The 27,954-nt window shown below is 46.7% G+C and overlaps 3 protein-coding genes and 1 long non-coding RNA gene across 5 annotated transcripts in view; 3 read left to right on the forward strand and 1 right to left on the reverse strand.

Moving 5' to 3' along the window:
- The first annotated feature begins 412 nt into the window (after positions 1–412).
- Positions 413–5,959, forward strand: UCN3 (urocortin 3). Of its 2 annotated transcripts, XM_056482285.1 has the most exons (3): positions 413–659; positions 4,212–4,331; positions 5,474–5,959. In XM_056482285.1, the coding sequence occupies exons 2-3, from the start codon at positions 4,281–4,283 to the stop codon at positions 5,930–5,932; spliced, it is 510 nt and encodes a 169-aa protein (XP_056338260.1). In that variant the 5' UTR covers positions 413–659; positions 4,212–4,280; the 3' UTR covers positions 5,933–5,959. The 2 variants fall into 2 exon arrangements, with proteins under 2 accessions (XP_056338260.1, XP_056338259.1); XM_056482284.1 differs by lacking the exon at positions 4,212–4,331 and having other exon boundaries at positions 414–659; positions 5,479–5,959.
- A 46-nt stretch (positions 5,960–6,005) lies between these two features.
- On the forward strand, positions 6,006–6,148 carry LOC130248497 (uncharacterized). The gene is made up of 2 exons (XR_008839637.1): positions 6,006–6,080; positions 6,113–6,148. It is a non-coding gene; the product is annotated as an uncharacterized LOC130248497 (long non-coding RNA).
- Positions 6,149–11,183: 5,035 nt separating this feature from the next.
- On the reverse strand, positions 11,184–19,184 carry TUBAL3 (tubulin alpha like 3). Its single transcript, XM_056482286.1, has 4 exons — positions 19,139–19,184; positions 15,515–15,758; positions 14,314–14,462; positions 11,184–13,001 (listed from the first exon to the last, which is right to left on the reverse strand). The coding sequence occupies exons 1-4, from the start codon at positions 19,139–19,141 to the stop codon at positions 12,018–12,020; spliced, it is 1,380 nt and encodes a 459-aa protein (XP_056338261.1). The 5' UTR covers positions 19,142–19,184; the 3' UTR covers positions 11,184–12,017.
- An 8,494-nt stretch (positions 19,185–27,678) lies between these two features.
- Positions 27,679–27,954, forward strand: part of NET1 (neuroepithelial cell transforming 1) — a 48,541-nt gene continuing 48,265 nt past the window's right edge. The window contains exon 1 of the mRNA XM_056482287.1: positions 27,679–27,859. Coding sequence (XP_056338262.1) covers positions 27,753–27,859 — 107 coding nt within the window. The 5' untranslated portion in view covers positions 27,679–27,752. The remainder of the gene's footprint in view (positions 27,860–27,954) is intronic.

Below are 27,954 nucleotides of genomic sequence, written 5' to 3' on the forward strand. Positions count from 1 at the left end.
CCTTTTCTTCGGATTCTGCTAAATCCTGGAAGTTTTCCCAAAATTTCCATTTCCCAGGGATTTCCCTCCATGAATAGAAATGGGGGAAAAACAGGGAAAACCCTCCTAAATCCCGACTCTGGGAATAAAACCCCGTTTTTTTGGGATAACATCAATCCATCCCTGGAGCCAGAAAAACCTTTGGAATCCTCCCTGCCCCCAAAACCCCGGGGACAAAGACGTGCGTGATCCCACAAAATCCCGGCACTGACGCCAGCCCCACTTTGGGGTGACTCTTCCCAGATTTTGGGATCCGACGTCTTTCCCCCCCTTCCCTCCCCCCATTCCCGGTTTTTTCCCTCCGTGACGTCACCGGCTCGCTCTGATCTCATTTTAATGAAATCATTCCCAAGACAAGGCTCCACGTCTGGAATTACGACTCTAACCCCGTGATCCCTGATTTTTTTATAAATGCACCAGGGAGCGGGGAAAGGTTTCCAGAGAGAGGAAAAAAAAAATTATATATCTCAGCCCCTGAAAAAAAAAATAAAAATAATAATAAAAAAAAATAGATATAAAAGTCAGGGAGCAGCCAGAAGTTCGGGAAAGGCTCCTGATGCTTCTTTCCTGGCAGTGATTCCACGGCAAATCCTTCCCATCCCAAGATCCAGGAGAAGCAGGTGAGTGCCTGGATTTCATTTATCCCCCAGTTTGCAGAAACTTTAAAAATTCCTTGGAAATTTTCCTTGGGAAATCAGATTCCAGGGGGTTTATTTTAGGGAAAAAAAAAAAATTAGGCAGGGTAGGGAAAAGCAATGAAAGATATTTTGATATCAAGGGATTGCAAATTCCCTTCACCCTCCCTCCTAAGAAAAATATTTTTTTATTATTCCAGCAATTCTGGGAGGCAGATTGGAATAGGCAGCATGGGAAGGGTTGGGAAATGTTGGGAAAAGGAAAATTAGGGAGATAAATCCCTGCAGGGATGGGGAGCAGAGCGAGGCACCAGCGATCCAATTCCCTGGATTTTTGGGAATCAGCACCGGGAAAAGCTCCTCGGGGGAAGAGGAGCTGAAGAAGGTCCCACCCACAGTTTTATCCCAGACTTACTTCGGGAACAGGGAAAATTCCGGTTCCATCTCCAGCAAATCCCCGATCCCGCTTTTCCAGAGCGTTTTTTCCAGGGGCGTTTTTCTCCTTTGGAGCCGAGCGGGAGATTTCTCAAACGCTCCTTTCGGCTCGGCAGCATCCCGAAAAAATTCCTGGAAAACATTCCCAGCAATTCCCAGCGGGAGGAGCGGCTCTCGCAGGTCGCCCTGCAGCAGCGCGGGTTTCATTCCCATTTCCTCAAATCCTTTTTTTTTTTTTTTTTTTTTTTTTCTCTTTCCTTTTCCTGCTTTTTTTTAGCAAGCAGCTATTCCCAATTCCAGCTTTTTTTCCTGCTCCATAAAAACTTCCTGGAGCGTTGGAGCACAACCCCCCCCTCCCCCTCCCCCGGCAAAAACAAACCAAATCCTAAAAAAAAAAAAAATCAGTTTTTCTTTGCTTTTTTCCCTTTGATTTTTAAATCCATCCCGGCGAGGAGCAGGGATGGGCGGGGATGTTTTCAGCCGCGTTTTCCTCTTGTTCTGCCTTTCCCTCAGCTCAGCTGAGATTCCCAGATTTTTGTGAAGCAGGAAAAGCTGGAAAAAATCCCAGGAAAAGGCGCTGGGTTCAGTCAGAGGTGAAAATGCTGCTCCGAGATTCCAGACGGGGAATCTGGAAGGGCTTTTGGAGAATTTCCCAGTCCCCATCCAGGATTTGGGGTGGGGAAAAACCCCAATCCCAAAATTCATAGGGAGGGAGATGAAATACAGCTGGGGAAAAAAAAAAAAAAAAAAAAAAAAAAGGAATTTTGGGGTGGGAGAAATCTTCACCCTAAATCCTTCGGGAGTCTCAGGCTTGGATCACATGGAAAAATCGCTGTTCCCAAATCTCCACCCCCTTTTTTCCCCGAGAAAAATTAAATCCTGGGATATCCTCATGTTTAAATGGCCAAATGTGCCCCAAATTTGGGGTTGGAGGAAAAGAGTTTTGGGGTCCTACATGATCCCATGTGGAGGTTGAGTGCCTGGGGAGGGTTTTCCTTCCTTGATCCTGCAGGAAAAACTTTCCCTGGAATTCCATGGCTGCTCCTCTCCCACCCAGAGCCAGGGAAGGGTGGGGGGGATGGATTTTTGGGGAGGAACAGGAGTGGAAATGGAGCAGCTCCCCCAAATCCTGAGGGAAGGATTTTGGAGGGGTCAAATCTCCTCTTGGGAAGATGGAAAAGGGAAGAGTTAAGGGAATGAACTTCCCAAATCTCTCCTCTTTTCCATGGAGAGAAAAGAGCAGAGTTAAGGGAATAAATCCACCCAAAATTCCCACTCTGAGGAACACCAAAGAGAAAATTTAAGGAGAAGAGACATTCCCAAAATTCCCTCTCCAAGAGATGGAAAAGGAGAAAGTTAAGGTGATAAACCTGCCCAAAATTCCCTCTCCAAGCAATGGAAAAGGGCAGAATTAAAGGAATGAACTTCCCAAATCTCTCCTCTTTTCCATGGATAGCAAAGAGCAGAGTTAAAGGGATAAAGCTGCCCAAAATTCCCTCTCCAAAGGATGGAAAAGGGAAGAATTAAGGGAATAAAGCTGCTCAAAATTCCCATTCTGAGGAATAACAAAAAGAAAATTTAAGGAGAAGACACATTCCCAAAATTCCCTCTCCAAGAAATGGAAAAGGGAAAAGTTAAGGGTATAAAGCTTCCCAAAATTCCTTCTCCAGGTGACAGCAAAAGGCAGAATTGAGAGGATGAGACTTCCCAAATCTCTCCCTCTGTGGACAATAAAGGGCAGAGTTAATGGGAATAAAACTTCCCAAAATTGCCACTCTGAGGAACAGCAAAGGGAAAATTTAAGGAGAAGAGACATTCCCAAAATTCCCTCTCCAAGAGATGGAAAAGGGAAAAGTTAAGGTGACAAACCTGCCCAAAATTCCCTCTCCAAGGGATGACAAAAGGCAGAAAATTTAGAGGATAAAACTTCCCAAAATTCCCTCTCCAAAGGATGGAAAAAGGCAGAATTTAGGGAATAAACCTGTCCAAAATTCCCACTCTGAGGACCAGCAAAAAGAAAATTTAAGGAGAAGAGACATTCCCAAAATTCCCTCTCCAAGTGATGGCAAAAGGCAGAAAATTTAGAGGATGACACTTCCCAAAATTCCCACTCCAAGAACCAGCAAAAGGCAGAATTGAGGGAATAAACTTGTCCAAAATTCCCACTCCGAGGAACAGCAAAGTGAAAATTTAAGGAGAAGAAAATTCTAAATTCCACATTCCCAAAATTCTCTCTCCAAGAAATGGAAAAGGGCAGAATTAAGGAAATAAACCTGTTCAAAATTCCAAGAAATTCCAAAAACTTCCCAAAATTCCCTCTCCAAGAGATGGAAAAGGGCAGAATTTAGAGAATAAAACTTCCCAAATTTCCCCTTTCACGGACAGGGAAAGGCAATTTCATCCCCAGGAGAATTCCCAAGAAATCCTGCAAGCCCCCATGGGAATGAAAGCAGCAAAATTTTCCCAAAATCCAGGCTGGAATTCCAGTCCCCAAAATTCCCAGGGAACTTTCCCCAGCCAGGAATTGCTGTGAGAGGCGCTGGCCACAAGATGGGGCCAGAATATCGGGAATGGCAGAACTCCAGGATTTTTGGGATTGCCAGGGGGATTTCAGGGTTTTGGGAATTCCAGCAGGATTCCAGGTTTTTGGGAATTGCAGCAGAATTCCAGGATTTTGGGATTGCCAGGGGGATTTCAGGTTTTTGGGAATTCCAGCAGAATTCCAGGATTTTGGGATTGGCAGGGGGATTTCAGGTTTTTGGGAATTTCAGCAGGATTCCAGGTTTCTGGGAATTCCAGCAGGATTCCACAGTTTTCGGGAATTCCAGCAGGATTCCAGGTTTTTCTGGGAATTCCAGCAGAACTCCAGGTTTTGGGGAATTCTGGCAGGATTCCAGAGTTTTTGGGAATTCCAGCAGGATTTCAGGGTTTTGGGAATGCCAACAGAATTCCAGGTTTTTTTGGGAATTTCTGCAGAATTTCAGGGTTTGGGGAATTCCAGCAGGATTCCAGGTTTTTCTGGGAATTCCAGCAGGATTCCAGCAGGATTCCAGGTTTTTCTGGGAATTCCAGCAGGATTCCAGGTTTTTTTTGGAATTCCAGCAGGATTCCAGGCACTTGCAGAGCTCACGTGGCCTCAGGAATGTTTGGGGACATTTTTCCATCCTGGGAATGTGGGAAAAGCCCCACGGGAGATCCTTGGTGGGATTTTGGAGAGGTGAGGTGGGGATAAAGGGAAATTTGAAGGGTTTGTGGAGCAGGAGAGTTATCCAGGGATTCACAGCCCCCAAAAATGGGTGAAAAAGACCCAAAAAACCCAAAATTGAGCATATTTCATTGGAGGATCCTGGATGGAGCTGGTGGGACACAGGGCCATCCCACAGGGCCACCATTCCCACATCCTTTTGGGAATGAGGGAGGTGGGATGGGCTTGGGACATCTCAGGTGATGTCAAAAGGTCAAATCCTCCTCTCCATGGAAATTCCATGGAGGTTCCATAAAGGAAAGGTCAAATCCTCACCTCTGTGGAAGTTCCATGGAAATTTCTTGAAGGAAAGGCCAAATTCTCCTCTCTGTGGAAGCTCCATGGATGTTCCATCCAAGTTCCATGAAGGAAAGGCCAAACTCTCCTCTCCATGGAAGATCCATGGAAGCAAAGGCCAAATCCTCACCTCCATGGAAATTCCATGGAGATTCCCTGAAGGAAAGGTCAAATCCTCCTCTCATGGGAGCTCCATGGATGCCCCATCCAAGTTCCATGAAGGAAAGGTCAAACTCTCCTCTCCATGGAAGTTCCATGGAAGCAATGGCCAAATCCTCACCTCCATGGAAGTTCTATGGAAGTTCCATAAAGGACAGGTCAAATCCTCTTCTCCAAGGAAATTCCATGGAGGTTCCATGAAGGAAAGGTCAAATCCTCCTCTCCATGGAAATTCCATGAAGGAAAAACCAAACTCTCACCTCCATGGAAGTTCCATGGAAGTTCCATAAAGGACAGGTCAAATCCTCATCTCCATGGAAATTCCATGGAGGTTCCATGAAGGAAAGGTCAAATCCTCCTCTCATGGGAGCTCCATGGAAGTTCCATAAAGGACAGGTCAAATCCTCCTCTCCATGGAAATTCCATGGAGTAAAAGCCAAACCTTTCCCTCCACGGAAGCGAAGCTCCTTGGACACCCCCCTTCCCACCAGCACCCCAAAACCAAAGGTTGCATTCCCACCTGTGCCAACCTTCAGGTGGAACCTGGGAGGTGACTCTGAGCTCAGGGAGGGGAGTTGGGGGATTGGGAAGGGATTGGATCCCACCAGGAGCCGCGGGACGCTCACGGCCCTCTCTGCCCTCCCGTCGGTGTCCCCAGGGCCAGGCCAGCGCCATGTCCCACCCCAGGCTGCTGCTGCTGCTCGTCCTGCTGGGAGCCACCAGCACCAGCCGCGCCCTGAGCCTCTCCAGCGCCGCCTCCATCCTCAGCTGCCTCAAGGCCGCGCTGGCGGAAGCGCAGCGGATCCACCTCCAGGAAAACGCCGCGCTGGACAAGCGCCAGTCGCCGTCCCTGGAGGAGGCGTCCGAGGAGGAGGACGGGGAGGAGGAAGAGCTGGGGAAAAGGACATTCCCAGGGGATGGCCACTCCAAACATGTGTCCCAGGGGAAGGCCAAGAGCCACCAGAACCGGGCCAAGAGCGACCGGCGCGCCAAGGTGACGCTGTCGCTCGACGTCCCCACCAACATCATGAACATCCTCTTCAACATCGCCAAGGCCAAGAACCTGCGGGCCAAGGCGGCGGCCAACGCGCACCTGATGGCGCAGATCGGCCGCAGGAAGTGACCGGAGGGGGCAGCGGGCCGGGAGCGCCATCAGGGCCGCCTGTCCGGCCCACGGCGCCGCCTCACGCCCGCCTTCCTCCTCCTCCTCCCCTCGTCTCCTCCCCGCTCTCCTCCGCCTTCCTGCCGGACGTTTCCACGCGCTGGGAGAGGTTCCTGGGGAACCCGGGTCCGCCCAGGGAAGGTTCCTGATTAAAGCTCAGATCTCTGGAGTTTCCAATGCTGTGTTGTTCCATCTCCTGCTCCGTTGGGGTCGTAGGGATGCCAAAACCTCCCCATCCCAAATCCTCCACCAGCTGTCCCTGCCACAGCCACCAATCCACGGGAAGGGAAAAGGGACAATCTCAGGAGGGATTTCCCAGTTCCTCCTCCTGGGTTTGTCACCAGCACCTTCAGCATTACCCTCCCACCCCATGGCCTTGGTGTCCCCTGATGAGTCCTGGCCAGGGTCACCCCATGGTCCCGATGTCACCTGATGGATCCTGGCCAGGGTCACCTCATGGCTCCAGTGTCACCTCATGGGTCCTGGCCAGGGTCATCCACTCAGCCCCAGTGTCCCCTGATGGGTCCTGGCCAGGGTCACCCCATGGTCCCGATGTCACCTGATGGGTTCTGGTCAGGGTCACTCAGCCCCAGTGTCCCTTGATAGACCCTGGCCATGGCCACCCCATGGCCCCAGTGTCACCTGAAGGGTCTTGGTCAGGGTCACCCCATGTCCCCAGTGTCCCCTGATGGGTCCTGGCCAGGGTCACTCAGCCCCAGTGTCAACTGATGGGTTCTGACCAAGGTCACCTCATGGCCCCAGTGTCACCTGATGGGTTCTGGGGTCCTGAACAGGGTCACTCACTCAGCCCCAGTGTCACCTGAAGGGTCCTGCCCAGGGTAACTCCATGGCTCCAGTGTCCCCTGATGGGCTCTGGGGTCCTGGTCAGGGTCACTCAGCCCCAGTGTCCCTTGATGGACCCTGGTCAGGGTCACCCCAAGTCCCCAGTGTCCCCTGGTGTCCCCTGAAGGGTCTTGGCCAGGGTCCTCAGCCCTGGTGTCCCCTGATGGATCCTGGCCAGGATCACCCCACGGCCCTGGTGGGTTTGGATCCCCAGGAGCTCCGTGGCTGCTCCAAACCCACCCTGAGTCCCACCACAAATTCCCACCTGTCCCTTCTCAATTTCCCACTGAATCTCAGTTTTCCAGCTGGTCCAGTTCAGTTCTCCATCCACAGACCATCCGTGCTCCTCCTGCTCTTTCCCAGCCCCCTACACTCCCACATTCCCCTTGGAATGTTGATCCCTTCCTCCAAACCCTCCACCTCCCAGCCCCGCTGAAATTCCATCTCTTCCCTCATCCTTGTGTGCAGCAGGTTTGGGAGGTGGGGAGAAATTTGGGGAAGAAATTTGCCCCATCAAGGGCATGGCCATGGGGACATTCCAGGGGGGACACCAAGGGACAGCCAGAGGGTTGGAAATGTCCTGGTGGGTTGGAAATGTCCTGGAGAGTCACCAGAGGGACAATGACCTCCTGTCTCAGCTCCAGGGGTGCACAGGGGGGTCTTTTCCCATTGCAACCCGATGGAATCTTGGATTTTATGGAATTTTATCACCCAGTGTTAACACAGGCATTGTCCTCATTGTCCACCCAGGGAAACTGAGGCACAGGAAGAACAAGGTGTCCAGGGGGACACTCACCCCTCTGAGGGTTGTCCAGGTGTCCCCAGGTTTTCCAGGCTCAGCCATTGGGATGCTCAGGGATCCTTGGAAGGAGGGATTTGCTCAGGGCTGGAGGAGGAATCCCTGCTTTGAGCAGAAAGTTGGGAGAGATTTCCCACTGGGAAAGCCTGGTCCAGGTTGGGAAGAGCTTTTCCCACCTCCAGCCCTGCTTGGGATCCTTTCCCAGCTGCTGGCTGGACAGGGAGAACGTCCCAGCCCTGTGGGAGAGGCTGGAAATCCAAATTACCTGCCTGGAGCTCCCAGTGGATCCTCCTGTTCTCCCCTTCGGGGAAGGGAATTCCCAGGGAAGTGGGAAGGGATGAGCCGAGGCAGGGACAGTTTTATCAGCTGGTAAGGAGGGAAGGGGAAGGGGATCCTCAATTTCCAGCTGCATCCCAGTGGGAGAGTCCCACCCACAGCTGGCACCTGGGCAAACCCTTCCCAAATGGATCCTTTCCAAATTAACCCTTCCCAAATTGATCCTTCTCAAATTAACCCTTCCCAAACTGACCCTTCCCAAATTGATCCTTCTCAAATTAATCCTTCCCAAATGGATCCTTCCTTCCCAAATTAATCATTCCCAAACTGAACCTTCCCGATTGAATCCTTCCCAAATTAACTCTTCCCAAATGGATCTTCCCCAAATTAATCATTCCCAAATGAATCCCTCCCAAATTTACCCTCTCCAAATTAATTCTTCACAAATTGATCCTTTCCAAATTGATCCTTTTCAAAGAAATCCTTCACAAATGAATTCTTCCTTCCCAAATGGATCCTTCCCAAATTAATCATTCCCAAATGAATCCTTTATAAATGGATCCTTCCCAAATTAACCCTTCCCAATCTGATCCTTTCCCATGCCCTGCCCAGCCCGTGGGGCTGAAGCACTGGCAGATTTCCTGAGGAAATGGGATGGAAATGGGAGCACTGGAATCTGCACCAACCCCCCGTGGGGCTGGGAGCATCCAGAGCCTGGCAGTGCTGGGCAAGGGCAGCATCGATGTTTGGGGTGATTTGTGGAATTCTGTCAGATCCAAGGGAGGATTCCAGGCAGGATTCAGCCTGTCCTGCCTCTTCTCACAGGGATGAAACCCAAACTCTTGGTCTTGCACCCAGAGCTGCTCAGCCAGACACACAAACCCTCTGTGGATCCCATCCAGAACATCCCAAATCCTTCCCTGTCCCAGATCCCATCCCAAATCCTTCCCTGTCCCAGATCCCATCCAGCCCATCCCAAATCCTTCCCTGTCCCAGATTCCATCCAGCCCATCCCAAATCCCATCAAGCCCGTCCCAAATTCTTCCCTGTCCCAGATCCCATCCAGCCCATCCCAAATCCTTCCCTGTCCCAGATCCCATCCGGCCCATCCCAAATCCTTCCCTCTGCTGGATCCCATCCAGCTGATCCCAAATCCTTCCTGTCCTGGATCCCATCCAGCCCATCCCAAATCCTTCCCTCTGCTGGATCCCATCTAGCCCATCCCAAATCCTTCCCTGTCCCAGATTCCATCCAGCCCATCCCAAATCCTTCCCTCTGTGGATCCCATCCAGCCCATCCCAAATCCTTCCCACTGCTGGATCCCATCCACCTGATCCCAAATCCATAAAAATGGGATTTGGGAATATCCACATAAAAATGGGATTTGGGAATATCCATGAAAAATAGGATTGGGAGTCTCCATGTAACAATGGGATTGGGGATATCCATGTAAAAATAGGATTAGGAATATCCACATTAAAAGGATTTGGAAATATCCATGTAAAAACATGATTGGGAATATCCACATAAAAATGGGATTGAGAATATATAAGAAAAAAGGGGATTGGGGATATCCACAGAAAAATGGGATTGGGAATATACAAGATAAAAAAAGGGATTTGGAATATCCAAGCAAAAATGGGATTGAAAATATCCACATAAAAAGAGGATTAGAAATATCCAAACAAAAATGGGATTGGGAATATCCATGTAAAAATGAGATTGGAAATATCCAGGTAAAAACATGATTTGGAATATCCACATAAAAATGAGATTGAGAATATATAAGAAAAAAGAGGATTGGGGATATCCAAGCAAAAATGAGATTGAGAATATTCAATCCCAGCCTGATCCAGCTTTTTTCCCTTGGATTTTTTCCTTTTATTTTCCCTTGGATTCCTTTTTTTTTATTTTCCCTTTCCTTTTTTTTTTTTTTTCCTGCCCTGCTGCTTTTCTTGGATCCCTCAGAGCGAGGGGAGTCCCCAGAGGAGGAGGAACAGCCCTGTCCCTATAAAAGAGGGAGTTTTTATATGAGGCTGAGCACTGGAATTCCCATCTCAATTCCAGTTAAATTTCCAGCCCTGGCAGCAGGACAGGGATTGCTTTAGCAGGAATGAGTGGTTTAAAGATTCCTCAGGGAATCACTGGAAAAAAGTGGATTTAATCTAAAAGCAAAAGCGTGACAAAGCTCCTTGGCAAAGCTCAGCCTGCAGATTTTACTGGATGAGTAAAGCTCAGGGAAAAAGCAAAATAAAACCTAAATCTGAGCAAGCTGAAAGTAAAAATAAACAAAAATGAGCTGTGTGGAGTTGGGAATAGATAAGATCTTCCCATGGAATTCCTTAATCAAACTGAGCCCCCTCATCACCAGAGCAAAGGTTTAATCTTTAAATTAAAAAGCTGAATTCAAATTAAAGCACTTAACTAATGGTCTAATTTTAACAAAAGGTTCTGGAGAGTTTACTATCAGCAAAAAGTCATTCACTCAAATGAAAATTTGGATTGCCCCAGCTCCAGCTTTTTGAACCCAAATAATCCTGAATTTTGAATCCCCTTCCTCCCTGACCCCAAACCAAGGATAATGAAAAGCCAAAGCCTTCCCATGGAGCTGGAGCTGTTAATTCTGAATAAAACAGAATTAAGGATGGTGGATGGGAACATTCCCACAGGCTGGAATTCTGTAGGAGCAGCTTTGCTATTCCCAGGTAAGGAAAATAAACCCAAAGTCACTCAATGAGGATTCACCTCTTGTGGAGGGAACTGCAGGTTCCAGCTGCCCCAAAACTCTGGGATTTTCCCCAAAATCTCTCTCCTTTCTGGGGTGACTCCATTCCCAGGAAACAGCTCCCTTCCCTTTCCCTGTCCCCATTCCTGGCTGGACCTGGGGACTTTGGGGTGATAATTTTGGGGTGACTCAAGGGACCTGGACATTCCCAGGGGGTCACCTCCAGTCCTGCTGTCACCAATCCTGGATTTTTAGGGTCACTAAAGGGTTTTTGGGATCCTTCCACCTCCTGTCTCAAATATCAGACACAGCTCCCTTCCTCTTTCCCCACTCCTGGCTGGATTTCCCTGTTTTGGGAATATTTCCCAAATCCTCAGCACTCTCCCAACCACCAGGATTTGCTCAGGCAGCACCTGAGCTTCACCAAAGGTGGTGAGGAGGCCAAACCCCACCCAGAATTGCTCCCCACTACTCCAAAGTGATTCCCTGATCCCAGACTTGGGATTCCCTGAGCACAGCCACTCCAGACAGAAATTCCCACAGGATATAGGGCACTCCCCCCACACTAATTAGGGTTGATGACTCTCTCCCAGCACACCCTGATCAGCATTTGCTCTTCTCCTCAGGACATCTCCCCACAAAACCACCCTGGGTGAATCCAAGGAATTCTGAGCCACAAAAAAAAAACCCCTCTTTATTCATATACAAAAAGCCATTTGCATAGAAGTTTACAGGTGCATTTCTAATTCCAAAGTGCTTTTAACAAGAAAAAGCCAGAGCAAGAGTTTGCCATTCCAGCCAAAGCAGGCAGCATTCCCTGCATTAGGAACTGGGGTCTCCCAGCTAGGCAGGATGTCAGGCCTAACTTAGGCCTGACTCAGCATCACTCATCAATAAACAGCAGTGGGATAAAGCTCAAGACACCCAGGCTAAGGAGGGGCTCTGTGAGCCCAAACTATGCAAGCAGGGGAGGTTTAATACATCAAACATCGAGGTCCAGGCCGGTCCTTCAGCACCTCCAGATTGGAATTGGGGACAGAACTGGATTGCAGCTGAGGTCAGGACTGTGGATATGGGTAATATGCAAATGAGACTGAGAGCACTGCAGATTTAATCAGCAGGTGCAGCCTGATAATGAGGATACCCTGGCAAGAGCAAACAGAGCTCTGACTGCAAGACTGAGTCAAGTCTGGCTTAATGAGGAATCAGATTTTACCGAGTGGAGATGTAAAGTTTGTCTAGGTGATTGCAGTAAAACACAATGTAAATGGTAAAATAAATGTAAAATGGTAAAAAATAACTGTAAAATGAGCACATGTAGTGCTCAGTCAGGCTGGATTTTGGTTACCAGTCAGCGTCCCCATCTCTCTCTCATCGCCACCACAAGGCCAGGCCACAGTTTGTCAATACTCATCCTCATCACCCTCCTCCTCCTCTCCATCCACAGAGTCCCTTCCAACCTCCTCATAATCCTTCTCCAGGGCCGCCAGGTCCTCCCTGGCCTCGGAGAACTCCCCCTCCTCCATGCCCTCCCCCACGTACCAGTGCACGAACGCCCTCTTGGCGTACATCAAATCAAACTTGTGGTCCAGGCGGGCCCAGGCCTCGGCGATGGCCGTGGTGTTGCTGAGCATGCACACGGCGCGCTGCACCTTGGCCAGGTCGCCCCCGGGCACCACGGTGGGCGGCTGGTAGTTGATGCCCACCTTGAAACCGGTGGGGCACCAATCCACGAACTGGATGGAGCGGCGCGTCTTGATGGCGGCGATGGCGGCGTTGACGTCCTTGGGCACCACGTCGCCGCGGTACAGCAGGCAGCACGCCATGTACTTGCCGCGGCGAGGGTCGCACTTCACCATCTGGTTGGAGAACTCGAAGCAGGCGTTGGTGATCTCCGGCACGGAGAGCTGCTCGTGGTAAGCCTTCTCCGCCGAGACGATGGGCGCGTAGGTGGTGAGCGGGAAGTGGATGCGCGGGTACGGCACCAGGTTGGTCTGGAACTCGATGAGGTCGACGTTGAGGGCGCCGTTGAAGCGCAGCGAGGCCGTGACCGAGGACACGATCTGCCCGATCAGCCGGTTCAGGTTGGTGTAGGTGGGGCGCTCGATGTCCAGGTTGCGGTGGCAGATGTCGTAGATGGCCTCGTTGTCCACCATGAAGGAGCAGTCCGAGTGCTCCAGCGTGGTGTGCGTGGTCAGGATGGAGTTGTAGGGCTCCACCACGGCCGTGGACACCTGCGGGGCCGGGTACACCGAGAACTCCAGCTTGGATTTCTTGCTGTACTCCACCGAGAGCCGCTCCATCAGCAGGGAGGTGAAGCCCGAGCCGGTGCCTCCCCCGAAGCTGTGGAACACCAGGAAGCCTTGGAGGCCACTGCACTGGTCAGCCTGCAGCAGAGCACTGGGTATTTATCACAAGGACCAGAAAACTACCCCAAGAACACTGGATATTTATCCCAAGAACCAAAAAACTACCCAAATAATATTGGATGTTTATCCCTGTAAGGACTGGAATAACTATCCCAAGAACATTGGATATTTATCCCAAGAACCAAAAAACTAACCCAAGAATACTGGATACTTATCCCTGTAAGGACTGGAAAACTATCCCAAGAATATCAGATGTTTATCCCTTTCAGGACAGGAATAACTACCCCAAGAATATTGCATATTTATTCCTGTAAGGATCAGGATAATTATCCCAAGAAAATGGATATTTTTCCCTATAAGGACTGGAATAACTATCCCAAGAAAATGGACATTTATCCCTGTTAGGACTGGGATAATTGTTCCAAGAAAAACAGATATTTATCCCTTTAAGGACTGAGATAACTATCTCAAGAATATCAGATATTTATCCTTTTCAGGACTGGAATAACTATCCCAAAATATTGGGACAACTATCTCAAGAAAAGAGATATTGTTTCCCTGTAAGGACTGGGATAATTATCCCAAGAACACTAGATATTTATCCCTGTAAGGGTCGGGATCATTATCCCAAGAAAATTGATATTTTTCCCTGTAAGGACTGGGATAATTATTCCAAGAAAAACAGATATTTATCCCTTTAAGGACTGAGATAACTATCCCAAGAATATTGGATATTTATTCCTGCAAGGACTGGAATAACTACCCCAAGAATATTGGGATAACGATCCCAAGAAAATGGATGTTTATCCCTGCAAGGACTGGGATAACGACCCAAATAATGGATTTTTATCTCTTTAAGAACTGGGATAACTATGCTAAGAATGTTGGATCTTAATCCCTGTAAGGACTGGGATAATGATCCCAAGAAAATGGATCTTAATCCCGTAAGGACTGGGATAATGATCCCAAGAAAATGGATCTTTATCTCTGTAAGGACTGGGATAACGATCCCAAGAACATTGGATATTTATCCCAAAGAGTTGAAAACTATCCCAAGAATATTGGATATTAATCCCTGTAAGGACTGGGATATTTATCCCAAGTACAAAATTCCATTTGGAGCATCCACCGAGCATCTTAAACCTGGTTTTAACAGTAATTCTCCGCTTTTAGGACAAACACACATTTGGAGCATTCCCAAGCCCCAAACCAAATCCCAGCATTAACAACCTCACCTAAAGATGATTTTTAATTGAAGACTTTTTTGTTTTTCCTGCCCCAAGCTCCAAGAGGGTGTAACCTGAGCCCAAAGCGTGGCGCTGTCCCTCACCATTTTGCGGATCCTGCTGAGCACGGTGTCGATGATCTCCTTGCCGATGGTGTAGTGGCCACGGGCGTAGTTGTTGGCAGCATCTTCCTTGCCACTGATGAGCTGCTCTGGGTGGAAGAGCCCGTGGTAGGGCCCAGTCCTGATCTCATCTGCAGCAGGAGGAGAAATCAGGGAGAGAAATCACAGAGAAAAGTTCTGGGTGAAAAGTTTGATGGAGGAAAATCCATGGAATGTCCGCCAGGAGGGCATGGCATGGTTAGGGAAGGGTTGTGGGATAAACTCACATAGGTGAGGTCCTACAGAACTCCATCTTCACCCTACACCTACTCAGAAATCCTAAATTAATCTGTTATTAATCTAAATTAATGAGTTAGGACACCACAATTCCAGCGTTTTTGTGGGATAGGTTACCACAGGCTGGAAGCTCCACCTCCACTCTCTGCTTTCCAGCACAGACAAAATTCCCCCAGTGTTGACATTTCCACCTGACCCAGCCACAGAAGGTTTTTAATCCACTCCATCCCAACACTGGACACATCCCATTATCTCCTGGCTTACTCATTCAGTTCTCCATTTAATACCTTAATGAGGTGTCTAAAAATTAAGCAGAACCCAAACAAAAGTCTGCAATCCTTTAATTAGGACTAATGAGTCACATCCCAGATGGAAAGATAGGAGGAGAAGCCTGGAAGGCAGGAGCAGGTGGCTGGATTTGGAGTCATTTCCAAAATAAAATAATTATTATTTTCTAGGAAGACACCTCAAATTGAGGTGCCACACAAACAAACACCCAGAGATCCCTGAGGATGGGGAAGGGGAAGTGGGAGTCTTTAGGGATCCATCAGGTTGGACAATTTCTCCAAGATCAAGCTGGCCAAACAGGACAGCTGGGTCCCACAAACCTATGGAATGTGTGGCACCAGAACCGGATGTGCCACATCTGGCCATGGAATGGTGGAATTCAGGCCAGGACCACCAAGGCTGGCAAATCCAGGTCACTTTCCACCTGCTGAAGGTCCCAAAAGGAGGCAACAAAGACAAAACCATGGGTTTGTCACTCCTTTGGAAGTGTAAATTCTGTCTGCTTCCAGTGGCTGGGGACATTTAACCAGAGCAGAGGAGTGGGAGAAGCAGAACCCCATGGAAAAAGGGTTGGGAATCAAGGATTAAAGCTGGATCAAGGCCAAAACCCCAGTTTTACCAATGACAGTGGGCTCCAGGTCTATGAACACTGCCCGGGGCACGTGTTTGCCAGATGCTGTCTCACAGAAGAAGGTCTCGAAGGAGGAATCCACTTGCTCAGAGTTGGGATCCATGGATTTCAGCTGCTGGGAGCCAGGGATGGTGCCATCAGCCTGGATGCCGTGCTCCAGGCAGTAGAGCTCCCAGCAGGCATTGCCCATCTGCACCCCAGCCTGCCCGATGTGGATGGAAATGCACTCCCTCTGCAAAAGGGAAATTGGGAATTTCACACATCCTGGGGGTGGGATCAGGAGTTCCAGCCCCAACAGTTCTCCTCAGGGGTGATGAGGGAAACAGAAGTGTCCGGAGCTAGAATCAAACTGGGATTAAACCAGGATCTGCTGGGCAGCTGGACAGAGCATTCCCGGGAAAGGAGGGAAAGGAGGGAAAGGAGGGAAAGGAGGGAAAGGAGCTGCTGGCTCCAAGCTGGGGCAGGAAGCAGCTGAGCAGCACCAGCTCCAATCCCCACATCCTGATGGGAATCGGCAACAGCAGCTCCAAGCTCTTGACCCCGGGGAAAAAGCTCAGGGAGAAGCCAAGCTTGGAAAAGCTGAGCCAAGCTGGAGTCAGGGCAGGAAGGAGGCTGGAGAAAACAGGGATTGCCCCAGGGCAGAGTAAGGCTGGGTTACAAACCCGGATTTATCCAGGTCATTCCCAGCTCCAGGGAAGCTCCTCAGGCACCGGCGTCTCCTGGAGGCTCCCTGGGCACTTTTGGTGGTGCTTCCCTGGGTAATTGGCATCTGCTGCTTCCACCACGCCAAGATCAAAGCCAGGGCACAGCCTCCTGCCCCAGATCCCAAGAATCCAAATTATTGCTGTGCTGCTTCCCAAGGGATGGCTGGGAATGGGAGCTGATCCCACCCAAAGAGGACGAGCAGTGCAGCTGATCCCAGAATTTGTGGCATCCTGGCTCAGGTCTCACCTCATCTCACCCAGCTGGGGCCTGCTCAGGTAAGCCCAGCTTAGAGAGGGGTGGTGGGACCAGCAGATCCCAAATCTCCAGGGAAGTGCACAACCACCCAAAGTGCCCAGGAGTCTCCAGAAGATTCCAGCTGGACATCCCAGGACACCAAGCACTCATGGCAGGGAAATGTTCCAGTGAAACTTCATCTTCTTCCTTCCCCAAGCATGGATGTGCCAGGATTTTCCCATCCCACACAGCCAGGACAGAGCAAGGCAGGACTGGATCGTTCCTGGGACACGGGGACACCAACCCAGAGCTGCCTGAACACCCCAAATCCCAGTGAGGGCTGAGAACCCCAGTTCTGGGGGTGTGGAGGCTGCTGGGATCAGGGATTGGAGGGATCCCAATTCCTGCTAGGATCAGGGAACGTTGGGATCTGGGATTGGATCAGGAGCTGCTGGGATCAGGGTGTTGGCAGAATCAGGGGATTGTCAGGAAAAGGAGGGATCGGGGATTGTCGTGATCCCATTCCTTCTGGGATCAGGGAATGTCAGGAACAAGATCAAGGATTGTTGGGATAAGGAGCGGTGGGATCCCATTCCTGTTGGGATCAGGGACTGTTGAGATCAGGATTTTCAGGATCCCACTCCTGCCAGGATCAGGAATTTTCAGGATCCCACTCCTGCCGGGATCAGGAATTTTTTGGGATCAAGGATTGTCGGGATCCCGCTCCCGGCCGGAATCAGGGATTGCTGGGATCCCATTCCTGCTGGGATCAGGATTTTCGGGATCTTACTCCCGCCGGGATCGAGGATTGCCGGGATCCCACTCCCGACGGGATCAGGGATTGCCGGGATCAGGGATTTTTCGGGATCAGGGATTTTTCGGGATCCGGGACTGCCGGGATCCCACTGCTGCCGGGATCCGGGATCCAGGATTGCCGGGATCACATTCCCGACGGGATCAGGGACTGCCGGGATCCCACTGCCGCCGGGATCAGGGATTTTTCGGGATCAGGGACTGTCGGGATCCCACTCCCGCCGGGATCAGGGATTTTCGGGATCCCATTCCCGATGGGATCAGGGACTGCCGGGATCCCACTGCCGCCGGGATCAGGATTTTCGGGATCCCATTCCCGATGGGATCAGGGACTGTCGGGATCCCACTCCCGCCGGGATCAGGATTTTCGGGATCCCATTCCCGATGGGATCAGGGATTGCCGGGATCCCACTGCCGCCGGGATCAGGGATTGCCGGGATCAGGGATTTTTCGGGATCCCACTCCCGCCGGGATCAGGATTTTCGGGATCCCATTCCCGCTGGGATCAGGATTTTCGGGATCCCAGTGCCGCAGCCCCAGCTGCCACCTGCACTATGTGGGCAATGCTGGCTGCCCAGCCCAGCCCAGCCCTCCCAGCAGCATGGTTGCAATAGTTCCCCATCCCAGATTTCCGTGCTCGGCTTCCCAGCACTTCCCTGGGACAGCTGCTCCTCTCCCAAATCCCCATTCCCAGCACCTGCTGCACTGGGAGCACTGGAATTTGCCAGAGCTCAGGGAATGAGAACAAAGGAAAGGAAAAATAAAACAGAAAAAGTGGGAGCTGCTGGAAGGGAAAAAAAGTGCAGCGGTTTATTGGAGGTTTTCCCCTCCTCTAAAATATTCCAGAGGGTTTTTTTGGGATCTTCCCAACATTTGCATCCAGCTGAAGTGCCTTTTACAGACTCTGGCTATAGGCAGCCTATTGTTGTCCAGCTGATTTTCCCATTGGGAGCACCATGTAAATATTTAACACTTTTATGGCCAGGCCAGACCAGAAATCTGCAGACTAAAGGAAAAGTTCAAAGCCAAATCCCTGGGAGCCACTTTGAAGTTTTCTCCCATTTGCAACCAGATTTTTTTTTTCCAACAAGTTGCTCCTTTGCATCCACCCAAAAAAAAAAAGAAAAAAAAAAAATAAAAAAATAAAAAAGTGTCAGTTGGGATCCTCCTTCCCAAAAAGTTTCAGCTGGATCAGCCAAAAATAAGCAGGATTGCAGATTTTTTTTTTTTTTTTTTTTTTTTTTAAGTCCCCAGCTGCAAATGTTTTGGAGCAGGGATTCCATGAAAAAACTACATGGAAAAGGGGGATTTTTATCCATTTAATATCTAATCCCAAGGGTTTAGAGCAGACAAAGGCAACATGGCAGCTCATTCCTAAGGAAAAAAAAAAAAAAAAAAACAAAAAACTAAAAGTTGTGCTTGTTGCAGCACATTGGGAGTGTTAAAATTTTGGAGAAAAGGGGGACAGAAGGATTAAAAATTTAAATTTTAATCCATCATTTAGTTAAGGAAAAATTTGCTGGTCCTACACATATAAAAAATATAAATAATATAAAAAATCCCAACTTTTAAAAAACTTTCTAAGTTTCCAGACCCCACTCCAGGAGCTGCAAACTCCACAGGGAAAAAGCACCAAGAGGCCACTCCAACAATTCCAAGCACATCCCTCATTTTTCCCTTATAAGGAGCAAACCCTGAATCAATAACCCAGAAGGTAACAAGCAATTCCAACAAAGCTGCTGGAAATTCAAAAACCCCGGGAGAAAAAGAGAAGGAAAAGAGGGAATTTGGAGCTTGGGGAGGGAGTAAAAAAAAAAAAAAATTAAAAAAAAAAAAAAATTGGAAATGGAATGTTCTTACCATGGTGAGGCTGGGTAAGATCTGAGCAAAGCAGCTGCTGCCTCTGCCTCTCCCTGCAACTTTATAGCCCAGGAAATCCTGACTCCACCTGAATTTAAAGAAGTTTCTCCAAGCTTAAAGGAGCAGAGCTCCTTTTCCTTCCATCCCAAAAAAAAAAAAAAAAAAAAAAAAAATCGGGATTAAATCCAGCCCAGCTTGCAGGATTCCTATGATTAAAGGCAGTGTAATGTGAGTTTTTTGCTTTTTTTTTTTTTTTTTTTTTTTTAAGGGTTTTATTTCAAGAGAATAAAAGCTGATTTTGAAGATTTTTTAAGTGGAGTTAGTAAAAAAATAAAAAAGTTGGAAAAGTCTTGTGTGTTCCCACATAATTCACTTTATTCAGCAGGAACAATCTGCTTTTATCATTACTCACAGCAGTGCAACAAATATTCTTTATTTTGTCAATTTTTAAACATAATCCTGCAATTTTTGGTCTTTTTTTCTGCATATTATCCATGATTTCATGGGAATCTGCAGGGATTTGCACCTCTGGGATATTCAGGTGGAAGCTCAGCCCCTCTGGATTCCTGCCAAGGATTTGGAATCACTTTTGGCCCCATTCCTGTGGGATTTTCCAGATTCCAGCAGTGCCTGTGTGACTTTTTTCCTAATCCCCTCATTTACCTCTTCAATTCCCATTAAAAATCCCAAATTTTCTTTGGTTCATCCAACAATTCCCCTCATTTACCTCTTTATTTCCCATTTAAAAATTCCCAAATTTTCTTTGGTTCATCTAACAATTCCCCTCATTCACCTCTTCATTTCCCATTAAAAATTCCCAAATTTTCTTTGGTTCATCCAACAATTCCCCTCATTTACCTCTTCATTTCCCATCAAAAATTCCCAAATTTTCTTGGGTTCATCCAACAATTCCTCTCATTTACCTTTTTATTTCCCATTTAAAAATTCCCAGATTTTCTTGGGTTCATCCAACAATTCCCCTCATTTACCTCTTTATTTCCCATTTAAAAATTCCCAAATTTTCTTTGGTTCATCCAACAATTCCCCTCATTTACCTCTTTATTTCCCATTTAAAAATTCCCAAATTTTCTTTGGTTCATCCAACAATTCCCCTCATTTACCTCTTCATTTCCCATCAAAAATTCCCAAATTTTCAATGATTCAACCACAATTCCAAGGATGTCCCAAATGGGATCATGAGCAGGAATTTTTCCCTTTGTTCAGAATTTTTGGGATTTTTTTTTTCTTACTGGGTCCAGTTTGGGCTTCCCAGTATAAAACTCATACTGGTAAACTGGAGCAAATCCATGGATTTGGTTGGGTTTGGAGCAGGAATGTGAAGATTTGGGGAATTTTTTTTCCTTGGGTGTATCCCACACCTTTCCTGATTTTAGTGGTTTATTCATTAAATCATCTTTTAGACAATGCCAAATCCCAAATTTTGGTTTTTTTGGGTTTTTTTTGGGGGGGGGGAATGAGAAGGAAAAGAGGGAATTTTTGGAGCTGGTGGTGGCAGAGAGAAACTTGCTGGGATTTCAGCTTTTCTGGAGAAAAAACAAAATGAGGAATTTAATGGTTTCTTCACTAAATGTCTTTTTGTACAACCCCAAGTCCAAAATTTTGGGGTTTTTTGGGTTTTTTTTGGGAAATGAGAAGGAAAAGAGGAAATTGCTGGAGCTGGTGGTGGCAGAGAGAAACTTCCTGGGATTTCAGCTTTTCTGGAGAAAAGAGAAAATTAAGAAATTCAGTGGTTTGCTCACTAAATTATGTCTTTTTGCAACCCCAAGTCCAAAATTTTGGGGTTTTTTGGGGGGGAAAATGAGAAGGAAAAGAGGGAATTTTTGGAGCTGGTGGTGGCAGAGAGAAACTTCCTGGGATTTCAGCTTTTCTTGAGAAAAGAGAAAATTAAGAATTTCAGTGGTTTCTTCAATATATGATGTGGGTTCTGGACAATGCCAAATCCAAAATTTTTGGGTTTTTTGGGGGGAAAATGAGAAGGAAAAGAGGGGATTTTTGGACCTGGTGGTGGCAGAGAGAAACTTGCTGGGATTTCAGCTTTTCTGGAGAAAAAACAAAATGAGGAATTTAATGGTTTTTTCACTAAATGTCTTTTTGGACAATCCCAAGTCCAAAATTTTGGGTTTTTTGGGGGGGAAATTAGAAGGAAAAGTGGGAATTGCTGATGCTGGTGGTGGCAGAGAGAAACTTCCTGGGATTTCAGCTTTTCTGGAGAAAAGAGAAAATTAATGAATTCAGTGGTTTGCCCACGAAATTATGTCTTCTTGCAACCCCAAGTCCAAAATTTTGGATTTTTGGAGGGGAAATGAGAAGGAAAAGAGGGAATTTTTGGAGCTGGTGGTGGCAGAGAGAAACTTGCTGGGATTTCAGCTCCAGGCCAGATTTAGAACAGAATCAAGCAGTGCCCACCCCCCTCCAGAGGACTTTTTATAGCCAGAGCTCACAGCTGCTGCCTCCTTCCCAAATATCCCAAATCCCAAATATCCCAAATCCCTCCCTCTTCCCACTGCTGTTTTATCCCCTGGGCTAAATCCTGATCCCAAAACTCACCAGGAGCTGAGGAACTCAAAGGTGCTGCTTGGACATTTCAATTTTCTCCAAAATCAAAATTTTTTGGCCTTTGGAAGGGAAAATAATTTAATTTAAAGTTGTTTTTTTTTTCAGGGAAAAGTTGGAGAAGGAAAAAAAATTCCCTTTGCTTCAGGGATTTTTTTTCCTATGTTGGTTGAGCTGAAAAAATTGGGATTCAGAAACTTCCAGACTCTGCAATTCCAGTAATTTGCCCCCAGATTTTATTTTTTTTTTTTTTTAATTTAGTTAAAGCAAATTTCCCCCAAAATCACCTTCCAGCTCTCATTATTTCTTTTGGGTTTTTACCTAAGTAGGAAATCTGCCAATTTTCCACACCCCCTTCCCCACAAAGGCACTGGTGGGAAAATCCACTTTTGATCCAACCAATCCTTTGGACATCCACTTTTCATAATTTTTTTGCTGATTTTTTTTTTTTTTTGCTGATTTTTTTCAGAATTTTTGCTGATTTTTTTGCTGATACTTGCAGATTTTTTGCTGACTTTCTGCTGATTTTCTGCTGGTTTTTTGCTGATTTTTGGGACTTTTTTTGCCATTATTTTGCTGGGTTTTGCTGATATTTTGCTGATTTTCTGACGAATTTTTGATGAATTTTTGTTGATTTTTTTCCTGATTTTTGCCAAATTTTTGCTGATATTTGCTGATTTTTTGCCAATATATTGCTGACTTTTGCTGATTTTTTTTTTTTTTTGGCCAATATTTTTCTCACTTTTGCTGATTTTTCACTGATTTTTGTTGATTTTTTTGCTCATTTATTGCTGGTCTCTTGCTGAATTTTGCACTGATTTTTTTCTCAATATATTGCTGATTTTTCCTGATTTTTTTGCCAGGATTTTTTCTGATTTTGCTGCTTTTGTCCTTTTTTTTGCTGGATTTTTTTGCTGATGTTTTGCTGATTTTTTGCTGATATATTGCTGATGTTTGCTAATTCCTGCTGATTTTTTTGTGACTATTTTTCTGATTTTCGCTATTTTTTTGCAGATTTTTTTGCTGATTTGTTGCTGATTTTTTCCTGATTTTTGCAAACATTTTTCTGAGGTTTGCTAATTTTTGCTGATTTTTGGTTGGGTTTTGCTGATTTTTTCTGATTTTTTTCTGATTTGTTTTCTGATTTGTTTTCTGATTTTTTTTTTTATTTTTTTTCTGATTTTTGCTGATTTTTTTGCCAATATTTTGCTGATTTTTGCTGGTTTTTTGCTGGATTTTTGGATGATTTTTTGCCGGTATTTTGCTAATTTTTCCTGACTTTTTCCTGATTTTTTACACATTTTCCTTCAGCCAAACTTCACCTGCAAACACATCCAGCAGTGGGGTGATGTGGTTACACTCCCAAAATAAAAACAACTAACCTTGCCACCAAAAAAATTAATATAATTTATTTAATAATAATAATTAATCAATTAAAATATATTTTAAAATAAAGCATTTGGCATCAGCTCGAATTTTGATGTTCTTTATTATCCTGCAAAGAATGGCAGGATAAAAATTAATTTTATCCTGATGATAAAATGATAAAAATGATAATTTTTAAAATTATAAAATATGATAAAAATAATTTTATTTGCATTTTTTAAATGTTCTTTTTAAAATAACTTGGAGAAATATGGATTTGAATTCCTTAATGAGTTTTTCATGGATTTTTTTTGGATCCTCCACAGAGTGATACTTTCCCTTCCCACCTGTCTGGATGTGGAAATATCCAGGAAAAAAATGGAATTTGGAATACCAATGTAAAAATGGAATTGGGAATATCCAAGCAAAAATGGGATTGGAAATATCCATGAAAAAATGGAATTTGGAAATATCCACATTAAAATGGGATTGGGAATATCCACATAAAAAAGGGGATTTGAATTATCCAAATAAAAATAGGATTGGGAATAATCCACATTAAAATGGAATTGGGAATATCCAAGCAAAAAATGGGATTTGGATTATCCAGATAAAAATAGGATTGGGAATATCCAAACAAAAATGGGATTGGAAATATCCACATAAAATAGGATTGGGAATATCCATGTAAAAACATGATCCATGTTAAAATAAGCAGGAAATAGCCAAGCAAAAATGAGATTGGGAATATACAATAAAAAAAATGGGATTGGAAATATCCATGTAAAATGGGATTGGGAATATCCATGTAAAAACAGGATTGGCAAAAACAGGATTGGGAATATCCATGAAAAAATGGGATTGGAAATATCCATGAATAAAATGGGATTTTGGATATTCATGTAAAAATGGGATTTGGAATATCTATTTAAAAACAGGATTTGGAATATCCATTTAAAAACAGGATTTGGAATATCCATTTTAAAACAGGATTGGGAATATCCATTTAAAAACAGGATTGGGAATATCCAGGTAAAAACAGGATTGGAAAATCTCTGTTATGACCAGTTTCACTCAGCTTTAAGAACTCTGGGGAATGAAGCTGTGCCAGGGAAAGCTGAGGTTGGATTTTAGGAACATTTTTTAATCCCCCAGAGGATGAAGATTCGCAGGAAATGGGAATTCTCAAGGCTGCTCCAGGGGTGTTTGGACACTTGGAAGGGAGCAACAGCCTCACCTTGTCCAAAAGAGACAAAAAATCAGCAAAATCTTAGAGGAGAAACAGCTCCTTCCTAAAAAAAAAAAAAAATAAATAAAAATAAAATTAAAAAGGATCCAAGAGAAACAGACCTGGAGATCCCATCCTGGAATCTTTGCCCTGCTGACGTCCCAAAGGATGATCCCACAAAGACATTCCCAAATTTCAAGATTCAGAGCTCAGAATGCAAAGAAGAGCAGGTTTGGAGATTCTGTTCCAGTTTCCAGGACACAGCAATTTGGGAATGCAGAAATCAGGATGCAGCCAGTCCTGGAGAAGGATTGGGAAGGGATTTGGCTGGGGGAGATAAAATGGATGAATATCCACAAGCAGCTCCCAGCCAATATAAATGAAATGTTGAGTGAGGCAACACAACTTTGCTGAAGTGTTTAGGTTTGAACCCAAATGGAAACTTCACACTTTGCTCATGTTAAGTCTGCACTGGAATAAAAAGAGGAAAATTAATTCTCTTTTCTTTGGCATCATTTCCATGCTGGGTCTGAGTCCTCTGGCACACCTGGTGCCCCAGGAATGCTCCCTCTCCCATCTTAATGGATTCTTTTTCCCCCCAAAAAAAATCACAAATTCCTTCTAAAACCTTTAAATCCTCACTCTCACATCTGGTTATGTGCAGCTTTTTGGCAGCTTGAAGAGGGGACATCTCATCTGAATCAAAGTCCCACTTTAACAGCTGAACTCGTGGGGTTTACACCTCTGAAGAACCCATTTGTGATTTTTTTTTTTTTTTTTTTTTTTTTTTTTTACTTAAATAAAGCCAAGAAAGCAAAATGCTTTGTGCACATGTAGGGGTTTTAATGGGTTTATAAAAGAATTTAATGAGTTTCAAAGAATTTCATCCAAGGGCTGCCCAAAAGTTGAGCTCAGCCTGATGAACCTGATCAAGTGTAAAAGGCTGGTCCAGCACTGGGGTGTCAGAGCTGTTAAAAGGAGATTTTTTTTTTCCAAATTTGGCAAAATTTGCACTCCAGAGGAGATATTCCCAATTTATAAGCAGGGAAAATCCACCCCCTGTTATAGGGATGTTGGGGGTGTCACAGACCCCATCCCCTCCTCATCCCTGCCACTTTTCAGAGGGAAAAGGCTGAAATGGAGGAAAATCCAAATCTCAGCCAAGTGGAACAGATTTCCAGACAATCTCCTCAGCTGAGAGTATCCAAAAATTCACCCAGAGCCTTGCTGGAAGCACCACTTGACCCTGATGTGGGGTGGGAGGAACAGCAGGGGCTCCTGATGGCTTTTCAAGGCAGGATTTGGGGATTTGCTGCTGTCTGGCCAAAGCAGCTGCTTTTTTTCCAGCTCTATCAGATTTAAAAACCTCACCACAAATGGTTTAGGCAGTGGTTTTGTGCCATGACACAGCTCAGATTTCAATCCTTTGGGTGTGTTTTGAGAGAGGTGACTGGGGGTAAATTTTTGGGCTGCAAGCTGATTTCTGAGGTGTAATTTTTTGGTTTTTTTTAGAAAGGAGCTCTTTCTCCTCAAAAATGTTGCTGATTTTTTTGCCTCTTTCAGATTGGGTGAGGCTGTTGCTCTCCTTCTCAGGAAGAACTTTTCCCATTCCCAGTGGGATTTGTGTGGAAGGCTCATCCCACTCTTGTGCCCAGGGGCAATCCCAGCTCTGGAGCAGCTCAGCATTCCCTGATCCCATTCCCTGATCCCATTTTTTCCCTCAAGCTGTGCTAGGAGAAGTTTAGATTGGATTTTAGGGAAAAATCTCTCCATGGAAAAAATTGTCAGGCACTGAAACTACCCAGGGATCCCCATTCCTGAAGGAATTTCAAACCCTGTGGATGTGGCACTTGGGGACATGGGTGGCCCTGGCAGTGTTGGGAATGGTTGAATTCAATCCTAGAAAATCTTTTCCAACCAAATTTTTTCCCTGGCTGCAATAATCACATCCAAGCAAGGAGGGGAGCTGGGATAAAGCCATTCCCAGTGGGATTCGTGTGGAAGTCTCATCCAACCAATGGCTGTGAGAGAGGGGCAATTCTAGCTCTGGAGCAGCTCAGCATTCCCTGGATTTTGGGAAAATTCCTTCGTGGAAAAGGTTGTACAGCATCAAAATGGGCTGCCCAAGGCAGAGGTGGGCTTATCATCCCTGGAGGTGTTTAAGGAAGGACTGGACGTGGCACTCAGAGCTCAGCTCTGGCTGGCCACAGGTTGGACTGGATGGTGTGATAATTGATAAATGATTTGTGTTAATCATAGAAGTTTTGGAGTTTGTATAAACCAGAATGCTTAGAATAAGAAACGGGAAATATATGATTAAACCCATTCTGTTTAAATCCCCCTGTTATGAATATTCATGTTTCCTAAATAAGTTGTATCTACTGACAGCTTGCAAAACAAGGTGTTCAAACAGCACAACAGATTCTGCAGAATCAGATTTCCTGCCTTTGTGTGATCAATCACAAACTATCTGCTAAAGATCAGGCTTCTCAATTCTTCTGTTTTTATCTACCAAGACCAGATGGTTATAGGAACAATTGTCCCAAGAGCTGTTCCACTGTTTGGAAGTTTCTCTGACCACCACTGCTTACCTTGCAGAATTACTACACCAAAACAATAATAATTATTGATTCCTACAAGGAAAACCATCCTATAAAAAGGGAGCTGCAATCCAAGTTCGGTGGAAGCGTGGAGTGGGCGATGACCCCTCACGTTTTCCCCAGCGCTGCTTGCTCTGTCTATATAAAACAAACCAATCTAAATATTGCTAAATATCGAGACTTTGTTTCTCATTTATAACAGGAGGTCCTTCCCAGCCTCAGTAACACCACCATTCCCGGCGATATCGGGATGAGGACGGCCATGCCCTCACTGTGCCTCAGTAACGCCGCCGTTCCAGGCAATATCGGGATGAGAACGGCCATGGCCCTCACTGTGCCTCAGTAACGCCGCCGTTCCAGGCAATATCGGGATGAGGACGGCCATGCCCTCACTGTGCCTCAGTAACGCCGCCATTCCCGGCGATATGGGGATGAGGACAGCCATGCCCTCACTGTGCCTCAGTAACGCCGCCGTTCCAGGCAATATCGGGATGAGAACGGCCATGCCCTCACTGTGCCTCAGTAACGCCGCCGTTCCAGGCAATATCGGGATGAGGACGGCCATGCCCTCACTGTGCCTCAGTAACGCCACCATTCCCAGCGATATCGGGATGAGAACGGCCATGGCCCTCACAGCGCCTCAGTTTCTCCCTCAGCGCGCTCCGCCAGGGGGCGCTGCGCCCGCCGCCTCCCTCACAGCCCGCGCCGCCCTCTGGCCACGCCCCCGCCGCTCCTGATTGGCCGCCGCAGCCGCCGCCGCCATTTTCAAACCGCCGCCGCCATTTCTCCCCGGCCTGAGGCGCCGCCGCCGCTGCCGCTGCCAGTCCCGTTCCCGGTGCTCATCCCCATGGAGGCAGAGCCCCCGGGCCACAAACACCCTGGGCGGAGACGGGGCAGGGCCAGCATCTCGCCGCCGCCGGGCGGCACCCCCGGTGTGGCCGCCTCCTGCAGCCGGTAGGAGTCGCGATCCCCCCGTGAGGCGCTGAGGGTGACCCGCGGGTTGGGGGTGCCCTCAGAGGAGCCCCCGCCGGTTTCGTGTGTGAGGGGGG

This window comes from Oenanthe melanoleuca, chromosome 1A (genome assembly GCF_029582105.1).
Source record: "Oenanthe melanoleuca isolate GR-GAL-2019-014 chromosome 1A, OMel1.0, whole genome shotgun sequence".
Classification (NCBI taxonomy): Eukaryota; Metazoa; Chordata; class Aves; order Passeriformes; family Muscicapidae; genus Oenanthe; species Oenanthe melanoleuca.